The sequence below is a fragment of the Dermacentor variabilis genome, unplaced genomic scaffold (genome assembly GCF_050947875.1).
Source record: "Dermacentor variabilis isolate Ectoservices unplaced genomic scaffold, ASM5094787v1 scaffold_13, whole genome shotgun sequence".
In the NCBI taxonomy this organism is placed as follows: domain Eukaryota; kingdom Metazoa; phylum Arthropoda; class Arachnida; order Ixodida; family Ixodidae; genus Dermacentor; species Dermacentor variabilis.
This window is the reverse complement of record NW_027460291.1, coordinates 14,320,400-14,340,662: the sequence shown is the minus strand read 5'-3', so window position 1 is coordinate 14,340,662 and position 20,263 is coordinate 14,320,400. Positions and strand designations below refer to the sequence as shown.

Genomic DNA, 20,263 nt, shown 5'->3' with positions numbered 1-20,263 from the left:
GCAACGATAGCAGTGAATGCAGTCGGCGATTGCCGAAACCTGATCTGCGGAGCAAGCGCTTCGGCTTTTATACATGAGTCATCTAACGTTCCAGAATAATGGCTGGTGCCTGCTTGTCTTCCAGAAAGTCGTACACAATTTTAATCGCGCATACACTCAACTTACACAAGGTGCATTGAGAACAGACAACGAATAGAACCATCGAGAACATTCGAGACGCTTCCGATACATGCAGGCACGTCCTACGCTAAGCGACAGCATTTAACCTTTATAAGCTGATAAAAAAGTGGTCACCCGAGATAGGTAAACTACACGTGTCAATGCCTACCGCTTTAATAGACTCGTTGCGATACAACTAACAGGAGAGCGAAAGGCAAAAACACGCTTAGCAAAGAAAAGTCCCCCCCCCCCCAAAAAAAAATACGAGTCCCAAAGTTGCTCAGCGCTGGTAGAATGGCTTAGCCGCACAACATGGACGATTTCAAATTGTGAGCGTTGCCGCTGTAATAGCGAAATGCCGTCTTGCACTGTACACAAAGACACGGAACCAAGATTACATGTTTGAAGCGCCAAAGATACGGCCACGGTTCCTACGGTGCGAGGTAGCGTCGCAGAAGTTTCTCACTAAGACCTCATCGACCTGTTGGGAGTCCAAACGCAAACACGGTCGTGGGGCAGGTACTTCACGTATCATCGTTGGAGACCGTAGCGCCCGCTGTCCGTCCTTTGCTGATTTTTTATGCGCAGTGGGACAAGCTGTCGAGCTTCTTCGGCGCGCTGGGGATAGGCGGTGACGTCGACATTCTTTTTGTCGGTGAAGTGCGGCAGCATGGCGTGGAGAGTTGTCCTTAGGTTACTTCCGTAAACCGGCTTGAATGTCGTGATCTGCATTGTTCTTTGTACGGCCGTGTTATAAGCGAAGGCTACGTGTGGAAGGAAGGAATCCCTCATCTTGTGTGCGACGTCGTCATATTGCCTACATGTCGGCAAGGGTCTTGTTTGGCCTCTCTGCAAGAGCATTCGTCCGCGGCTGGTAGGCAATTGTCCTCCTGTGCCTTCTCCAAATGCGTTGCAGAATCGTTTGCGTGAGTTTCGCTGTAAAAAGCCGTTGCTCAGTCAGTGATGAGCACTTCCGGGGCAACATATCGTACCAGTATATTTTCGACGAAAGATTTCGCCACTTCAGCTGCACTACCTTTACGCAGGGCTTTCGTTTCTCCGTAGCGGGTAAGGTCGAACTCGAACCCGGGACCACCACCTTTCCGGCACAACCGCCTTTGTATTGCTAGCAATTGTTGCGATAGGGTGGATGTCTCATCTTCCCTTAATTAATAACTTCTCTCCACCTTGCGGGTTTCTGCACAACTATTACGTCAAACTCTTGCCTTTGCTTCGAGTTGTTGAGAAATTCGACTTCTCCTGTCATTTGCTAACCGTCTCGTTAGCTCTGAAGGTAGAGCGGCTGCCTCAGAAAGGCAGTGGTCCCGGGTTCGAGCCCCGGACCAGGACAACTATTCTTCAACTGCTAGGCTTTTCTTTCGAAGAACCCGTGTGGGTTTCCTTTGTAGCAATTGCTGCGACTGGGTGGATGTCTCATTTTTCCTTAATTAATTACTTCTCTCCACTTTGGGGCTTTCCGCAGAACTGTTACGTCAAACTCTTGCCTTTGCTTCGAGTTGTTGAGAAATTCGACTTCGCCGTGCCATCTGCTAGCCGCGTGGTTAGCTCAGACGGCAGAGCGGCTGTCCCTGAAAGACCGTGGTCCCGGGTTCTAGTCCCGGACCAGGCCGAATGTTTCTACAGATTGAAGGATTTTCTTTCGAGGAACCCACATGGGTTTCTTTGTAGCAATAGCTACGATTGAGTGGAAGTCTTATTTTCCCTTAATTATTACTTCCATCCACCTTGCGGATTTCCACACTACAAATACGACTTAACTACTGCGCAGCAGGTGGCGAAAACTGCAAGCAAATTATCGCACAGAGCGCTTAGTTGGATAGACGCCAACTTCCCGCAGTCGTGCTCCAAATGTGGTCACGCATGCTGCTCCTTCGACCACATGCTCTGGCTATGCCCGTACAACGCGGTTCCGAACTCCAGTACAAGTCCGAATGGGACGCCTTGCTGAAGGGTTCGGATTTCACGAACCAAGTACATACAGGCCGTCCAGATGGCCCGCGACGTCGCGGAGAGTCACCACCTCCCAGTCCCGTCATGGGCGGAGCCACGAACTTGATTGGGGCACCTTCGGTTCCCCCCAATCAAGTTCCTCAAGGCACTCTAATAAAGGTCTTATTGTCACGGAATTCACAAGCACCTATGAAAGCTTTCTTCAATGAAAGAAGGAAAAGACAGAAAATCGCATAAGTAGACCTAAAGACCCGAGTGATGCCATTTTGCCCAGGACTTATGTGCGTGGTGGGTTTAGAATAACATGTCCATTCAGTCATAGGAAGACGATCCTATTGTCTACTTCCAGTTTTCTTTGTCGTCTTGCCACCTATGCACCCGCCATGGTTGCTCAGTGGCTATGGTGTTGGGCTGCTGAGCACGAGGTCAGCGGGTTCGAGACCCGGCCATGGCGATCGCATTTTTATGGGGGGAAATGCGAAAACACCTGCGTACCTGTGACTTTTCTGTACATTCCTAATCACCGTAACTACGCATTTTCAGTGCATTGTTAATAAATATCGAATTAAGCAGTAATGTATCGGACAAACGCAATGCATAGCGCGAACCATTTGCAGCTCACAGAAAAATACCCATTTTTTTTAGGTATTCGCAATGCATACAAAAACTGCAGAACTTAGGTGCTTCTTTAAACCAATCGCAGTGCTTCTCTGCTGAACTACATGGGGTTCCGTGCACTGCTGCACCTGTCGGCTGCAGTGCCAGGACGAGAGGAGCTCGTGGAAGCACGCTTGGAAGAAATCACAGGCCGCGCTCAGTACCGCTGGCCCAGACCGCTCGCTTGTCTGCGGCTCGCTGAGGCGCTGCTTCCCACGCTATTTTTACACGACCACTACGCGTGGTTCTTCAACGATTCCACCATCACCGCAGTGAGTAACCGCACCTTGAAGCTCCTTTCATCTTTTATCCTTGTATTTTATGACATCATTCACGAAAATGCAAAAACAGTATCGTATTGGCTGGTATATCTAAGCTTGCTTCAGTCAAAAAAATTAGCGGACTTCGTATAGCATTATGAAATTTTTCGTATTTCTCAGTTCAGCATCTGTTGTATAAAATACAGGTATGGTCACAGATCCTCGAAGCAAGCCTTGACACTCGATTGACAAATATGGTTCATACATTTTCAGGTTTTACGGCGCGCCCCTCAGCCGCTTGGAGCTGACATTGTTTACTGTAAATGTCAAAGCTAGACAAAAGTGTCAATATTTTATTGCTGTATCTCAATCGATCACGTAGTGTCCTCCGTGTCATGAAAGTGAATATTGTCACTTTCATGACACTGAGTCATGAAAGTGAATAATGTAGTACCAAGCTACAAAAGAGTCCCGTGTAACGTTGGCCCTTTATACCGGTGGATGACTATTTTCTTTTTTATCACACTGCTGCACCTTCTGAGATTCGGTAGAACTGATTTGTCTGGAATATCTGTTATATATTCCAAGGAAACATGGGGAAGGCGGGAGATGCAAATTCAAGACGATGAGCAAATAGAGAACAAGGTAAAAGCGGGAGCCAAGGTTTCAGCAAGTGGACTTGCCTATTTAAGGCCAGATAGTGACCCGTGTACTTGTCTATCTTTTTTCGGGGGACCGATTTTGAGCGCCCAACAAATTTTATCACTCAGCGCTGGAGGCGCCCGTATCTATCGCAAGTTTCTCAAATGTTATCGGTGGTTCTACCTGTTGTCTATTGTCACCGAAGCTTGCGTAACCAGATTGCATGTGTGATGCGAATTCTGTAGAACTTTCTGGAAGACACGTGGCCACCAGCGATTACTCTCGAACCTTCGATGACTCATGTATAAAAGCCGACGCGCTTGAGCGGCAGATCAAAATTTTCGACGACCGCCAACTGTGTCCGCCGCTATCATTGCTCTGTGAGTGTAGTCTGTCCTTGAGGGCACAGTGCACTGGTTCGCCCAATAAAACGTTGTTTTGCTGCTTCTTCACCGTCACCACCACCACCACATCATCATCATCATCATCATCATCATCATCATCAGCCTGGTTACGCCCACTGCAGGGCAAAGGCCTCTCCCATACTTCTCCAACAACCATCATCAGGGAATCTGTCTATCGCAATGTATTGAATTCTTGTAATGACTCTTGATGTTAATTTTTGTTTTGTTCAACTGTATATAGCGCTGTCCACTCCTGCCCAAGGCCTAAGACAAAGGCAGGCAGTATCCTGTAAATAAATAAATAAATAAAATAAAATAAATAAACCCCGGTCACGTTCTAATTGTGGCCATGTCGTCCCTGCAAACTTCTTAATCTCATCCACCCACCTAACTTTCTGCCGCCCCCTGCTACGCTTCCCTTCCATTGGAATCCAGTCCGTAACCCTTAATGGCCATCGGTTATCTTCCCTCCTCATTACATGTCCTGCCCATGCCCATTTCTTTTTCTTGATTTCAACTAAGATGTCATTGACTCGCGTTTGTTCCCTCACCCAATCTGCTCTTTTCTTATCCCTTAACGTTACACCTATCATTTTTCTTTCCATAGCTCGTAGCGCCGTCCTTAATTTGAGTAGAACCCTTTTCGTAAACCTCCAGGTTTCTGCCCCGTAGGTGAGTACTGGTAAGACACAGCTATTATACACTTTTCTCTTGAGGGATAACGGCAACCTACTGTTCATGATCTGAGAATGCCTGCGAAACGCACCCCAGCCCATTTTTATTCTTCTGATTATTTCCGTCACATGATCCGGATCCGCCGTCACTACCTGCCCTAAGTAGATGTATTCCCTTACCACTTCCAGTGCCTCGCTACCTATTGTAAATTGCTGTTCTCTTCCGAGATTGTAAAACATAACTTTAGTTTGCTGCAGAATAATTTTAGACCGACTCTTCTGCTTTGCCTCTCCAGGTCAGTGAGCATGCATTGCAATTGGTCCCCTGAGTTACTAAGCAAGGCAATATCATCAGCGAATCTCATGTTACTAAGGTATTCTCCATTAACTTTTATCCCCTACTCTTCCCAATCCAGATCTCTGAATACCTCCTGTAAACACGCTGTGAATAGTATTGGAGACATCATATCTCCTGCCTGACGCCTTTCTTTATTGGGATTTTGTTGCTTTCTTTATGGAGGACTATGGTGGCTGTGGAGCCGCTATAGATATCTTTCAGTATTTTTACATACGGCTTGTCTACACCCTGGTTCCATAATGCCTCCATGACTGCTGAGGTTTCGACAGAATCAAACGCTTTCTCGTAATCAATGAAAGATATATATAAGGGTTGGTTATATTCCGCACATTTCTCTTTCACCTGATTGATAGTGTGAATATGGCCTTTGCGGAATCCTGCCTGGCCCTTTGCTTGACGGAAGTCTAAGTTTTGTCTGATTGTATTTGCGATTACCTTAGTAAATAGTTTGTAGGCATGTGACAGTAAGCTGATCGGTCTATATTTTTCAAGTCTTTGGCGTCCCGTTTCTTATGCATTAGGATTATGTTAGCGTTCTTCCAAGATTCCGGTACGCTCGAGGTCATGGGACATTGCGTATACAGGGTGGCCAGTTTCTCTAGAACAGTCTGTCCACCATCCTTCAACAAATCTGCTGTTACCTGATCCTCCCCAGCTGCCTTCCCCCTTTGCATATCTCCCAACGCTTTCTTTACTTCTTCCGGCGTTACCTGTGGGATTTCGAATTCCTCTAGGTTAATCTCTCTTCCATTATCGTCGTGGGTGCCACTGGTACTGTATAAATCTCTATAGAACTCCTCAGCCACTTGAGCTATCTCATTGATATTAGTAATTATATTGCCGGCTTTGTACCTTAACGCATACATATGATTCTTGCCTGTTTCTAGTTTCCTCTTCACTGCTTTTAGGATTCCTCCGTTCCTGATAGCAAGTTCAATTCTATCCATATTATACTTCCTTATGTCAGCTGTCTTACGCTTGTTGATTAACTTCGAAAGTTCTGCCAGTTCTATTCTAGCTGTAGGGTTAGAGGCTTTCATACATTGGCGTTGCTTGATCAGATCTTTCGTCTCCTGCGATAGCTTACTGGTATCCTGTCTAACGGAGTTAGCACCGGCTTTCATTGCACACTCCTTAATGATGCGCACAAGATTGTCGTTCATTGCTTCAACACTAAGGTCCTCTTCCTGAGTTAAAGCCGAATACCTGTTCTGTAGCTTGATCTGGAATTCCTCTATTTTCCCTCTTACCGCTAACACATTGATCGGCTTCTTATGTACCCGTTTCTTCCGTTCCCTCCACAGGTCCAGGCCAATTCGAGTTCTTACCATCCTGTGGTCACTGCAGCGCACCTTGCCGTGCACGTCCACATCTTGTATGATGCCAGGGTTAGCGCAGAGTATGAAGTCTATTTCATTTCTAGTCTCGCCGCTCGGGCTCCTCCACGTCTACTTTCGCCTATCCCGCTTGCGGAAGAAGGTATTCATTATCCGCATATTATTCTGTTCCGCAAACTCTACTAATAACTCTCCCCTGCTATTACTAGTGCCTATGCCATATTCCCCTACTGCATTGTCTCCAGCCTGCTTCTTGTCTGTCATGCACCACCACATGACAATATGCTTCTCTCGGCAGTGTATGTATAGGTGGGGCTCTTCTAAATCAGAGAGGGGGTAAGGCGAGTGTGCGAGGCAACTAGCGATGGTATGCTAGGGTCGGGGGTGTAGAATTAAAAAGAAAGGTGTGGTATTCAAGGTCGGTGTAGGGACGTCAGGAAGCGCCATCTGTTAGTCGGCCGTGTTTTCTGTGGACTGAAGGTCATTGAGCTATTGTTTCTCTTAAAAAAAGAGAAGAGGCTGCAGAAAATGGGGCACATGGTTAAAAAGAGCAATATTGCTAAAATTAAATAAATACTTAAATAAAAGAAAGAAGGGTGGAAAGAAGTAAACAAAATAAAACACTAAGCAACCCAATGAAAAATAACTATGTGTTGTTGCCTATAGCTTCAAAGTTAGCATAGCGAGTGCATTCTAAGCCTCCATTTGAAACGTTTATGCCTGTTAGTTGTAATGTCTTCAACTTATGGATGAAGTATGATTCTCTGTATTGTCTGCATCGCTGATAATGCAAAATTAACTGTAAGTTGTAGAGTTTAAGCTCATCAAAGTTATGATCGGGTTTGTTAAAATGCTCGGCGATGGCTTTGTGAAGTTTTTTAGCTGTGTCCGTCTGATGTCTGTTTAACCTGGCGTTCATTGATTGTTCCGTTTCACCGATTTAGTGTTTCTTACAGAATGAACATTCAAGCATATAAATCACATAGGATATAGTGCAAATAAAGCTAGTTTTGACTTCGTGTGTATAAGTCTTTGCGGCGCCCTTAATTTTAATGTTACTTTAAAGGTGTCGGCAGGTTTTGCACCTGTCGCGACAACCTGCTTTTATTACGGGGGAACGATGTTGGCTGATTTTTGCGTCCATAACATATTTTTAATGTTTCTATTGCGGCGATAGGTAATCTTTGCTTCATCCCGGAACACTTGTCTAGGACGCTCTTTACTTGATAATATTGGATAGGATTTACGTGGGATGTTGTTTATGTTTGGAAGAGCATCATGCTATTTCGCTATAAAGCTTACAGATATCTCATATTCTGACGTAGGCTGCTTCTTAACAGATTCCGACTGTCGCTCCAATCTTGACGGGACGTCATAAGCTCTGTCTAGAAGAAACTTTTAGGTAGTTTGTTTCGATTAGCATTGCTTTAAGGTCATTTAGGTGCTCGATATAATCGTAGTCTTCGCTTCAGATTATTCTTGTTTGTTTCGCTTGTCCGACAAAAATTCCTTGCTTGCAGTGTCGCGGGGGATGACTGTTGTAGTCTAAGTATTGCTCACTCCCCGTAGACTTCTGGTAAAGGGTTGTTCTCCATTTTCCATTTTCTCTGTAGGCCGTCGTTTCTAACAAGGAAGTTGATTTGACGAGGAGAGTTGTGAGCAGTAAATTTAATACTTAGGTGAAAGCAGTTGAAATGGCTAATTAGGTTGGCTAACGCATTGTGTGGTGTCGCCATATCACAAATATGTCTTCAATGTAACGCAGATAGGTGGGGGGCTTTGAAGGGTTTTATTTTATCAGATTTGCTTCAAGCTGGCCCGTGAAAATGTTGCCGTACGTGCGAGCGAATGCTGTTCCTATGCTAGTGCTTAAAGTTCGCAGGTAGTGAGTAGAATCGAAATCAAAATAGTTGAGCTTAAGAACTAACCTAAGGAGTGGCAAGTAGCCTTCACGAGCATGCGCTTGGGCATTCACTGCGAGGGATTCTGATACGGCTTCAATTTCTTTACTCATGGGTATATTAGTCTAAAGCGAAGAAACATTTAAAGTGACCACAATAGGGCGGTCGGAGAGGATCAGGTGGGCGTTAATGCCGTCGATAATTCGAAGGAACTGGCGCGTGTCTTGAACAAAGATGGGAAGGTGGCGGGGTTGTTTTATAGGTGGTCATATAAGAAGTTAGATGCTGACTTGGTAGGTGTGTTGTTACTCAGCACTATAGGCCGACATAGAATTTCTGCTGTAAACATTTCTTCTACGGGAACCTTATGTATTTTTGGAAGAAGTTAAAGTGACCTGCTACATTGTTTTTGGGCACCATGAAGCGATATTCAGACTGCGTAATTAAATCCCTGGATAGAAGCTCCGCTATCGTGCTTTACACAAAATTGCTGCAGCCTGAAGTTGGGTTAGAATCGAGTTTTCTGTGATGGGTGTGGCCGCTCACTTGTTTGGAGGCCTCATTTTTGTACTGTTGCGTAGTCCTGAATACGGTCATGCCACCTTTGTGTGCTGGTTTTATAACAACATTGTTACGTAGGAAGACGCAGACGAAAAGCTATATACAAGTATATTTACAGGGAAATACGCCGCACTTGGCCAAGAGGCAACAGCCCGCGCTAGCCTCTCATCGTCGTCGTCGTCTTCACCCTGCTCGCCTTTTCGTGATCACAGATACTGTTCCGTAGCACTACCCCCGGCGGCAAAAGCGCCGTCCCGGAGCGACTAAAGGCCGGACTCGGAAGCAGTGGGGTAGGCCTTGAGCCGACTGACGTGCACGACATCACTTGATGCCAGAGGGCGAGGTTGAACTCACAGGTGCAATTTCGTACGTCACAGGCGTCACCTGGCGCAGCACGTGGTTGGGCCCTGCGTATCGCGAAAGGAGCTTCTCTGAAAGTCCCACGTGACGAGAGGGCGACCACAGGAGCATGAGCGCACCAAGCGATAACGGTACGTCACGGTGGCAGGCGTTGTACTGACGCTGCTGAGTGGTTTGCGAGGCCGTCAGTTGAGTACGGGCAAGCTGGCGTGCATGGTTGGTGAGGGCGATGGCGTCGCGCCCATACTCGCTTGTTGAGGTCACTGCAGGAGGAAGTGCTGTGTCTAGGGTTAAGGTCAGTTCGCGACCATACAGTAGATAAAATGGAAAAAATCTGGCGATGTCGTGCCGGGAAGAATTGTACGCAAATGTGACGTAAGGAAGGGCAATGTCTCAGCCGAGGTGGTCCTTAGAAACGTACTTCGACAGCATATAGGTAAGAGTATGGTTTAACCGCTCTGGTCAGGCCATTGGTTTTAGGATGGTATGAGGTAGTCAGCTTGTGTTGAATGGAGCAGGAATGCACAATGTCGGGGATAACTTTTGAGAGGAAGTTACGACCACGGTCAGTAAGCAGCTGTCGTGGGGCACCATGAAGCAAGATAATGTCACGCAAGAGAAAGTCCGCGACGTCAGTGGCGCAACTCGTAGGGAGAGCCTGCGTGATAGCGTATCGGGTGGCGTAATAAGTTGCGACGGCTACCCGTTTGTTCCCAGAGGATGACGTGGGAAAGGGACTGAGGAGGTCTAATCCAACACGAAGGAACGGTTCCACAGGCACGGTGATCGGCTGGAGATGACCGGCAGGTAGCACCTGAGGTGTTTTCCGACACTGGCACGGATCGCAGGCAGCAACATAGCGTCGCACGGAGCGAGCGAGACCAGGCCAATAGAAGCAGCGGCGGACGCGGTCGTACGTGCGGGTTACCCCAAGATCTCCTACAGTGGGTGCATCATGCATCTCAAAGAGTACAGTCTGTCGTTGATGCTTTGCCACGACAAGAAGAAGATCAGATCCGTCAGAGAGGAAGTTCCTTCGGTACAGAATGCTGCCCTGGAGGACTTATTGGTGAACGGATGTGTCGGTAGGTGTAGGGCGCAAACGCTCGATGAGTGCTCACAGCGATAGGTCTCTGTACTGCTCATTGTCGGTGTTAGCGAAGGCACACACAGAGAAAATGCCGTTGGCGGTAATACTGTCGGCGTCGTCAGGCTCGTCGACCGGGTAGCGAGACAAACAGTCAGCGTCCTTGTGTAGTCGGCCACATTTGTAGATGACAGAATACGAATATTATTGGAGGCGTAAGGCCAAGCGACCTGTAGGATCCTGTTCCTGTAGGATCTTTCAGTGAGCATAACCAGCAAAGCGCGTGAAGGTCTGTGACAACGGAAAAGGTCGGCCATATAAGTATGGGCAGAATTTCGCAACCGCCCAAACTAGGGCCAGACTCTCACGCTCAGTGATGGAATAGTTGCGCTCAGCGGGTGAGAGGAACCTGCTGGCGTAAGCGATAACACGGTGGTGGCCGCGCTGGCGTTGTGCCAGTACTGCGCCGTATCCGTGATCTGGCATCAGTACGGACTTCGCTAATCGCAGAAGGATCGAAATGGGCCACACCTGGAGGCGTTGTGAAAAGGTCGATTAGATGCGAGAATGCAGAGGCCTCGTTATAGCCCCATTGGAAAGGGGCATCTTTTTTCAAAAGCTCAGTTAGTGGTCGTGCTATGGCGGCGAAATTTCTCACGAAACGGCGGAAGTACGAACAAAGGCCGGTGAAGCTGCGCACATCCTTGACACATTTCGGAACAGGGAAGTGCGTCACAGCATGGAGCTTGCCTGGATCCGGTTGCACTCCGTTCGCGTCAACGAGATATCCAAGGACGGTAATCAGGCGACGGCCGATTGGCACTTTGATGCGTTGAGATGCAGACCGGCTCGACGAAAAACGTCCAGCACTGCTGAGAGGCATTCGAGGTGGGTAGCGAACGTTGGGGAGAATACTATAACGTCGTCCAAGTAGCGCAGGCACGTGGACCATTTGAAACCGTGAAGAAGGGAGTCCATCATGCGTTCAAAAGTGCCAGGAGCGTTACGTAGATCGAACGGCATCACTTTGAATTGATAAAGACCATCGGGTGTTACAAAAGCAGTCTTCTGACGGTCCAGATGTCCACGGCAATCTGCCAGTAGGCGGAGCGAAGGTCAATAGAGGAGAAATAGCGAGCACCGTGGAGGTTGTCAAGGGCTTCATCAATCCGAGGTAGGGGATACAGGTCCTTTTTCGTAACCCTGTTAAGGTGCCGATAATCCACGGAAAAGTGCCATGAGCCATCCTTCTTTTTTACCAGCACAACAGGTAACGCCCGTGGACTACATGACGGTTCAATAATGTTCTTCGCAAGCATTTTACGAACTTCGGCGTGAATAACTTGACGCTCAGCCGGTGACACTCGATATGGGCGGCGATGAATAGGAGGGACATAGCCGGTAGTAATGCGATGTTTAACAGCTGTAGTTTGGGCCAAAGGACGATCGTTAAAGTAAAAAATATAGTGGCAGGAAAACAGAACGTGGTATATCTCACGAGCGTGCTCGGACGGCATGTTGGGAGTAATCATTTTCTGTAAGTCGCCGATGGTACAAGTTGCCGACTGCGATGGTAGTGGAGGATCGGCTGAATTGTCGTCTACTACAATAGGTGCTACTGAGTGATCCTCGAATGAGCAAAGCTGGGCCAGGGACATCCCGCGTGGGAGTACTTGTGTCGTCAAGCCAAAATTGACAACTGGCAGGCAGACGCAATTCGCCGTAACAGATAAAACTGTATGAGGTACTGTGATCCCGTGTGAAAGGAGGACGTCTTGCAAAGGAGCCGCGAAGTAGCGACTGTCGGGGACTGGTGGGGATGACACTAAGTCAACGTAAGTCAGTGCCGAAGGTGGCAAGGGAACGAAGTCGACGGAACTGAGGCGACTGGGGTGTGGTTCAGCGGGATCCAGAATAGGCAGGTCAAGGGGGAGAGTACTGGCAGAGCAATTGATGAGAGCAGAATGTGCAGAGCGGAAGTTTAAGCCGAGGATGATGTCGTGGGGACAATGGGCAATGACTTTGAATAGCACGATAGTGGGGCAATCGGCGAAGGAGACGCGGGTGGCCCACATACCAGTTAATGGGCTGTTCCGCCATCGGCGACACGGACAACAGGCGTCGTGGCGGGCGTGATTATTTTCTTCAGCCGGTTACGAAAGTCAGCACCCATTACCGACAAATGCACCCCTGTGTCTATAAGAGCAGACACAGAAACACCGTCGACTTGCACGTCAAGAAGGTTCAGATGGTGGGCAAAGTCAGTAGAGGATTTGGCGTCGTAGAGAGCAATGCAGCGTCACCTCGAGGCACTGCATCGTCTAGTTGTCCGCCTGGGAGAGTCGTCCGAAGGGAGTCAGCGAATAGGAGCGACGGGGCTGGGCAGAGCGAGATTGTCGTCTTTGGGGCGAAGGCGAACGAGAATAGGGGCGGTTCGGCGCAGGAGAATCAGTGGAGGCATTAACCGAGCGTGCGGCATAGGGACGAGAAGGGCCACCTGGGGGCGAGAGTAGGCAGTATAAGTAGACCGGGTCGCGGAACTCCAGCGACTGCAACAGTGCCGAGAAATGTGCCAGATTCGATGGCAGTGGAAACAAATGAGCTTGTCGTCAGCAGTGCGCCATTCAGATAGGTTGTGGAAACGCAGTGGGTGAGAAGATGCGCGACGGGGCTGAATCGAAGAAGCCAGGTGGGTAATAGGGCGATGGGCCGAGCAGATAATTTGAAGACCCATGTTTTCGAACTCGATCGTGGGGCCCTATAATATAAAACTATTCCAATATGTTTTTATTCTAATCTCCTGACGTCAAATTTGCGTAACCACTGACGCAAGCATCGGGCGATCCCGTCAAACCAGTCAAACGTTCTCCTCGTTCCTAGGAGATCACTCTTGTTTGCTTAAGAACAAATAACATTGCTTACACTGAGCGGCTTGTCTTATCTAATTGGCTGACAAGCGGTGAGGAGCGCGCTCAAGGGGAGAGGGATTTGATGAGGCCGAGCCACTGCAATGAAAATCGATAATCGGACAAAGTTGCCGGTTATCGTTGCCGGTTGCCGGCGTCTACGATTGGTCCACTTTCCCTTATTTAGTTTGTGGTGGCTGGTTGAAAATCGCAGCGGCATGCAACGGAAGCTTCAGAATGGCGCTAAAACGGATACTCAGCAAAGTAGAATTGGCAGAACGAGGTCGTAAACGTGCTGAAAGTGCTCGAAAACGTTATCCACATTGTTCACCCGTGCATTCCGATTATGCTCGACTACTGACGAACGCAGAGCTGAGTTGAAGAGAGTGACGCAGGATTTGGTCAGCAATGGCTACCCCGGCCAGATTATAAAGACCGAAGAAAAGCGTGCAGCGGAACCCCCTGTAAGGCCGATGAGAACAAGAAAACGGCCGTCTCTCCCCTATGCACGAGGCGTGAGCGAGTCATTATCAAGAATTTTCATAGATTATGATGTGATGTACGAATCTGCCACGTTCCTTCAAGCAAGCTAAAACAACAACTCGTCCGAGTGAAAGACCGCCTCGAAAAAGAAAAGTTTCCGGGCGTCATCTACAAAATTCCTTGCCAGGACTGCCATGCGTGTTACGTAGGCGAGACGGGGAACTTTAAAAGAAGGCTACAGCAGCATCGCAATGATGTAGCCAAAGGACACACGGTCTCCAGCGCCCTGGCAGAGCACCACGAAAAGACTGGACACAGTATTAACTGGAATTCGGCTTCTATCATCGAAAGAGAGAAAAAATTATCATCCCTATTGCTCCTTGAAATCCACATTGTTCACCCGTGCATTCCGATTATGCTCGACTACTGACGCACGCAGAGCTGAGTTAAAGAGAGTGACGCGGGATTTGGTCAGCAATGGCTACCCCGGCCAGATTATAAAGACTGAAGAAAAGCGTGCAGCTGAACCCCCTGTAAGGCCGATGAGAACAAGAAAACGGGCGTCTCTCCCCTATGCACGAGGCGTGAGCGAGTCATTATCAAGAATTTTCATAGATTATGATGTACAAATCTGCCACGTCCCTTCAAGCAAGCTAAAACAACAACTCGTCCGAGTGAAAGACCACCTCGAAAAAGAAAAATTTCCGGGCGTCATCTACAATATTCCTTGCCTGGACTGCCATGCGTGCTACGTAGGCGAGACGGGGAACTTTAAAAGAAGGCTACAGCAGCATCACAATGATGTAGCCAAAGGACACACGGTCTCCAGCGCCCTGGCAGAGCACCACGAAAAGACTGGACGCAGTATTAACTGGAATTCGGCTTCTATCATCGAAAGAGAGAAAAAATTATTATCCCGATTGCTCCTTGAATCATTCTGCATACAATCTACTACTAACACGATAAACCGGACACGGGGACCCCTCCCTGAGTTGTACGCAAGCGCATTACGTCTTCCGACGCATATATAATAAAGACCACCATGCGTTCGCTCATTGTGATCAAGGCACCCGTATTGGGCGCCGAAACGTCAATCCGTGTTTTGAATATTATTTTGTCAGTTGGCGAGTGTACGTTTATTCAGCCATGTTATTTCCTCGCCAGACGAGTTTTCGTCAAACCCTAGACTTCATGGCCAGGCAAGCATTTTGTTACACCCAAATAAACCCATGCTCTCCGGCAGGTGAGAGTAGCCAGTGCCTGAGCGATTGGCGGCAGCCATTTTTTATTGCTTTCGGAACGGGGCAGCCTGCGGCTATTTAGAGGGAAATTCAGTTTTGTTCAGCATATTAATGTATCTTTAGCGCGTACACGTCACTTTGACGCGGTGAGTTTGTGCGGTTTTGTGACGTCGCGTGACAGGCAGGTGAAGTGGTTGCAGCCCAAAAACTTTTGACCAGTGGCCGAGGGCTAATGGCGAAAAGGCGTCGAATCAGAATTAACTATTTTTCTATTGTTCGGTCAAATCACGCATAATCAGTGTGCCCACGTCATATCAGATGGAAAGCTATCGAGGGTTTCGTGACGTCGAGTGACAGACAGGTGTAGTGGGGGTGGTTCCAAAAAGCTTTTGACCAATCGCGGAGGGCTGATTGCACAATTGGAATAGAAAGGTTTGGAATAGTTTTACGTTATAGCGCCCATGGAAACCGTGACTGCAGGTGCGTTGGTGGGCCTGGAGTCGAAGGCAGCCGGAGAGGCGGCCTCGATCTCACGCCGGACGATCCAGGTAATGTCGCCAGTGCTGTTGGGACGAGGAGCGTCGGCCCAGGAAGATTTCGCTAGGGCGTTGGGCAGACGGGCAAACTGCTGGTCAATACGTCGGCTTTTAGCGAGTTCCAGGAGGCGCAATTTATAACTGTGTGGGATGTAATGTCTGCCGAAGGACGAATCTCAACATAAAAACGTAACGATTCTTTAATGGACTAACGACGGCAGCGGACGGGCATACCAACCCTACGTCCGTCCCATTAGCGGAAGGTAGAAAGCGGTCCCCCTCAGCCAGGCAGCCTGCTTTTATAGCCACCGTCGATGACTCATACCTCGGGTGACGTGGCGGTGGCGCTATGTTTTATCGACCAAGCAGTCCAGCGTGCAGCTGTGTTATGCTTGGCCAGATGATAAGAAGATGGAGGGTGCGCAGAAATATGCGCGGAGTGTGTCGCCACATCACCCCCCCCCCCCAGCGGAGTGGAGAGCCGTCAGGCCTTGTAAAAATCTGGGCAGCGTACCCGACGTCCGCTGCGTGTAGTGACAGGAGCAGGCTGCGATGTCGGCGGTCGTGGATGGACGTCTGTGGATGCACTGGTATTCCCTGGTTCGGCGGAATCGGTGTAGGCCGGCTTCAGCCGGTCGATAGAGACGCGGACGGCGTTCCCTTTAATGCGCAGGGTGAAGGTTTTGTCGTCGCGACGGAGAACTGGGTAGGGTCCGCTGTAAGGTGGCTGTAAAGGCCGGCGGACGGTGTCGTCGCGGAGAAAAGTGTGCGAGCACGTTGCCAGATCCTTGAAGTCGAAAGGGGCGGTCTTACAGTGGTGAGCTGCAGGTGACGGGCGGAGGGCAGCGATGGTGCGTCGGAGCCGGCCGATGAAATCGGTGGGGTCTGGCGTCGCGGTGGCGGATGGCGGTGCAGGAAGAAATTCGCCTGGGAGACGGAGGGGTACCCCGTAGACGAGCTCTCCGGGTGTAGCCTGAATGTCGGGCTTAAAGGTGGCGCGAAGACCTAGGGTGACGGCTGGGATGGCTTCAGGCCAGGTTGAGTCCGGGTGGCACATGATGGCTGCTTTGAACTGTTGGTGGAAACGCTCGATCATCCCGTTGGCGCATGGGTGGTAGCTGGTGGTCCGCGAGCGTTCGAACCCGATGGTCAGCCCGAGCAGCCGGAAAAGGTGCGGTTCGAACCTTGGTCGGTGGTGACGCGGTGAAGGGGCCCGAAGCGGGCAATCCAGCCGGCGAAGAAGGCCGAGGAGACGTCTTCTGCAGGGATTCCCTCGAGGGGCCATGCCTCAGGCCATCGGGTGTACCGATCGATGGCGGTGAGGCAGTAGCGATAGCGTTGAGCTGGAGGCAAGGGCCCTATGATACCAAGGTGGACGTGTTGAAACCAACCAGAGGTCTGGGGGAATGCGCCGAGTGGTGAAGTGACATGCCTGGTGACTTTAGCGCGCTGGCATTGAGTGCACGAGTGCGCCCAGGTGCGGCAATCCCGCTGCATGGAGGGCCAGACATGGCGGTCGGCCGTGAGGCGTGCAGAGGCGCGTATGCCGGGATGGCTGAGGTTATGTAGCTGGTTAAAGAGGCCACGGCGATGGGAAAGGGGCACGTAAGGCTTGCTTCGTGCTGTTGATATGTCGCAGTAGATAGTCGTTGTCGATCCAGGTATGGGGACTTGCTGCAGTTGTAGCGAGTACCCGCTCCTGCAATTTGGCGTCCGTAGTCTGAGGCTTGGCGAGGACTACGGACGCCACACGTGAAAGCGCGTCGGCGACCACGTTGTCCTTCCCGCTGACATGTTTGATGTCGGTGGTAAACTGAGCAATGAACGAGAACTGGTTCTGCTGGACCGGCGGGAGTTTGTCGCGGCGTTGAGAAAAGGCGTAGGTCAGAGGTTTATGGTTGGTGTAGATACTGCGGTGCTGTGCTTCAAAAATGTGGCGAAAGGGCTGAACTGCTTCGTATATCGCCTGAAGTTCTCTGTAGTAAGCTGGCGAACTCGACGGGGCGGGAGTCGTGGTTTCGTCGGTGGGACTGGCCGCAGAAGGGGCCGTTTTGCGAGCTGAGAGTTTCTTGGAGAAGAACGCCAAGGGATGCCAGGTGTCGTCTACGCACTGCATCAAGGCGGCGCCTACGGCGATGCTAGAGGCGTCCGTGAAGAGCCCCAAGGGAGCGTCTGGCACAGCATGGGAGAGAAGGGTGGTGGTGCAAATAGCAGCTTTGCATTTTTCGAAAAGTTGCGTTAAAGCCAGTGTCCACGTGACGGGTTGGTTTCCTCGTAGACCAGCCAAGGCATCATGGAGGGGAGCCTGGTAGTCGGCTGCGTGTGGCAAGAAACGCATGTAGAAGTTCAGCATGCCGAGGAAACGGCGAATGTCTTTAGCGGTGGTTGGTTGAGTGTAATTTTGCATGTCTGAGATGCGTTCAGATAAGGGTCGAGTTCCCTCTGATGAGACTTCATGGCCGAGGAATTTGACGACTGAAGCGTCGAGCGTGCTCTTTGGGACATTGACGAGTAGGCCGTGGTCATCGAGGCATTGGAAAAGCAAATGAAGGTGCCTGTGGTGTTCGTCGGTGTTGCTGGAAAATACCTATATGTCGTCAAGATAGACGAAGCAGAAGTCGAGGCCGCGGACGACTTCGTCGATGAAGCGTTGAAAGGTTTGTCCGGCGTTCCTCCGGCCAAAGCTCATGAAGGGAAACTCGAAGAAGCCGAAAGGAGCAATGATTGCAGTTTTCGGCACGTCGTCTGGATTGACGGGTATCTGTGTGTAGGCTTGACCAAGTCTAGCACGGAGAAAGCGTGGCAGCCAGAAATGCAATGGGCGGAGTCTTGTATATGGTGAACGGGGTACCTGTCCGGAATGGTGCGGGCGTTGAGGGCACGGTAGTCCCCACAGGGCCGCCAGCCTTCGGTCTTCTTCGGACGAGGTGAAGTGGCGAGGCCCATGGGCCGTCGGAGGGGCGGGCGATTCCCTCCTGGAGCATGACTTCAAACTCTGCTTTGGTTATGCGCATGCGGTCCGGAGCAAGTCGACGCGCGCGACAGTAAACCGGGGGGCCTAGGGTGGTCCGGATGTAGTGCACAGTGGTGTGTTGCACATAACGTGGCAACCCGCTGGGGCGCGTCAAACCGGGAAATTCGGCGAGGATGGCGTGGTACGGTGAATTATATTCGACACTGAGTACCTTGATGCTTGGCTGGTGGGTAGTCGTTCACTGTCCTTGCGCGGAATGTCCCGTTGTCGCGTTGATGAGACGGTCGCGGTGGCAGTCCGGAAGGAGGTTGTAATGCGCCAAAAAGTCTGAGCCGATGATTGGCTCGGTGACGTCGGCGATGACAAAATTCCAATGAAGGTCACGGCGTTGGTTCTTAATCTGGACGTGCAGGCGGAGCGAGCCGTAAGTTTTGATTGTAGACCTGTTTGCCGCGCTGAGCTCGAAAAACGTAGAAGGACGGGTACCTTGCAGATCAGCTCGCGGGATGCAGCAAATGTCGGAACCGCTGCTTCGTAATTTCGTCGGTGAAGAAGATGCGACGGCCTCCAGGTTGGCAGCTCACAGCCGTGGCTACGAGCTGCCGTTGGCGTTTCCCTGATTTCTAGTGGAGCAGGATTGTCGACATTGTCGTGCTCTGTCCCCGAAGCGTCGATGGTAGTAGCATCGTTCGTCGTCACCAGGCTGCTGTGACGGGGTAGTGTTCTGGCTACGGCTTTGCGAGTGGCGCGTCGGCAAGTGTTGATCCAGTCGTCGTTGAATGGAGCTGAGCTGTCGATTGATATCGTCTATTCGGAGCGCAAGCTCCATGATGTTCAGCGGTGCGGCGACAGCCGGAACAGTGGCTGACAACGGTGGCACGGAGACCTCGATGACACGATCAGCGATCCCGGCAAGTTGGTCGAGAGGTAGCGTAAGATGAGCCTGCAGAATTCCCTGGACGTGCGGTGGAAGTCGTTGAAGCCAAAGAGCTCGCAGTAACGAATGCTGGACTTCCATCTTGCCCGCGAGAGCACGCATGTGGCGGAGGAGCTGCGAAGGCTTGCGCTCGGCAAGTTCTGCGGACTGAAGTTTTCGCACCTTCTGGTCTTCCGAGAGTGACAGGCGGCGAATGAGTTCAGTCTTGAGGTGTTCGTAAAGGTTGGCCGTTGGTTGGTTGGCAAGCACATCCCGGGCCTCGTTGGCGTAGCGGGCATCTAGGTGGGCGACGACATAGTCGTAGCGGGTCCAGTGCTGCGTGATGTGCACCGGGGAGAACTGGGCCTCAACTTGGGCGAACGATACCTTGGGTGAGTCGGCCCAAAACGGCGGAAGCTTTACAGTGACACACCAGACGCCGTGCGGGGCAGCGTGCGGGATGCCATCTGCCGGGGTTGTGACGTCCTCGGCGGAGCCGGCAGGATGCTGCTGCACGAAACCATTGAGCTGGTCGTGCTGTACCTGAAGCTGTTGTTCTTGCTTCTAGATCACGTCTTGCTGCGTGTGAAGCTGTCTGTTGAGAAGTTGTAGCTGTCGCTGAAAGGCGTCTTGTTCGTCCATGGCGATGCGTTGTTGTTCGTTGTCCGTGTCACCAGATGTGGGATGTCATGTCTGCCGAAGGACGAATCCCGACATAAAAACGTAACGATTCTTTAATCGACTAACGATGGCAGCGGACGGGCATACCAACGCTACGTTCGTCCCAGTAGCCGGAGGTAGAAAGCGGTCCCTCTCAGCCAGGCAGCCTTTTTTTA

At 50.3% G+C, this 20,263-nt stretch overlaps 1 protein-coding gene across 1 annotated transcript in view; it reads left to right on the top strand.

Moving 5' to 3' along the window:
- The window catches only part of LOC142566588 (uncharacterized), a 610,758-nt gene that overhangs the window by 366,120 nt on the left and 224,375 nt on the right, over positions 1-20,263 (top strand). Inside the window, exon 8 of the mRNA XM_075677426.1 lies at positions 2,834-3,059. Within this exon, the coding sequence (XP_075533541.1) occupies positions 2,834-3,059 (226 nt within the window). The remainder of the gene's footprint in view (positions 1-2,833; positions 3,060-20,263) is intronic.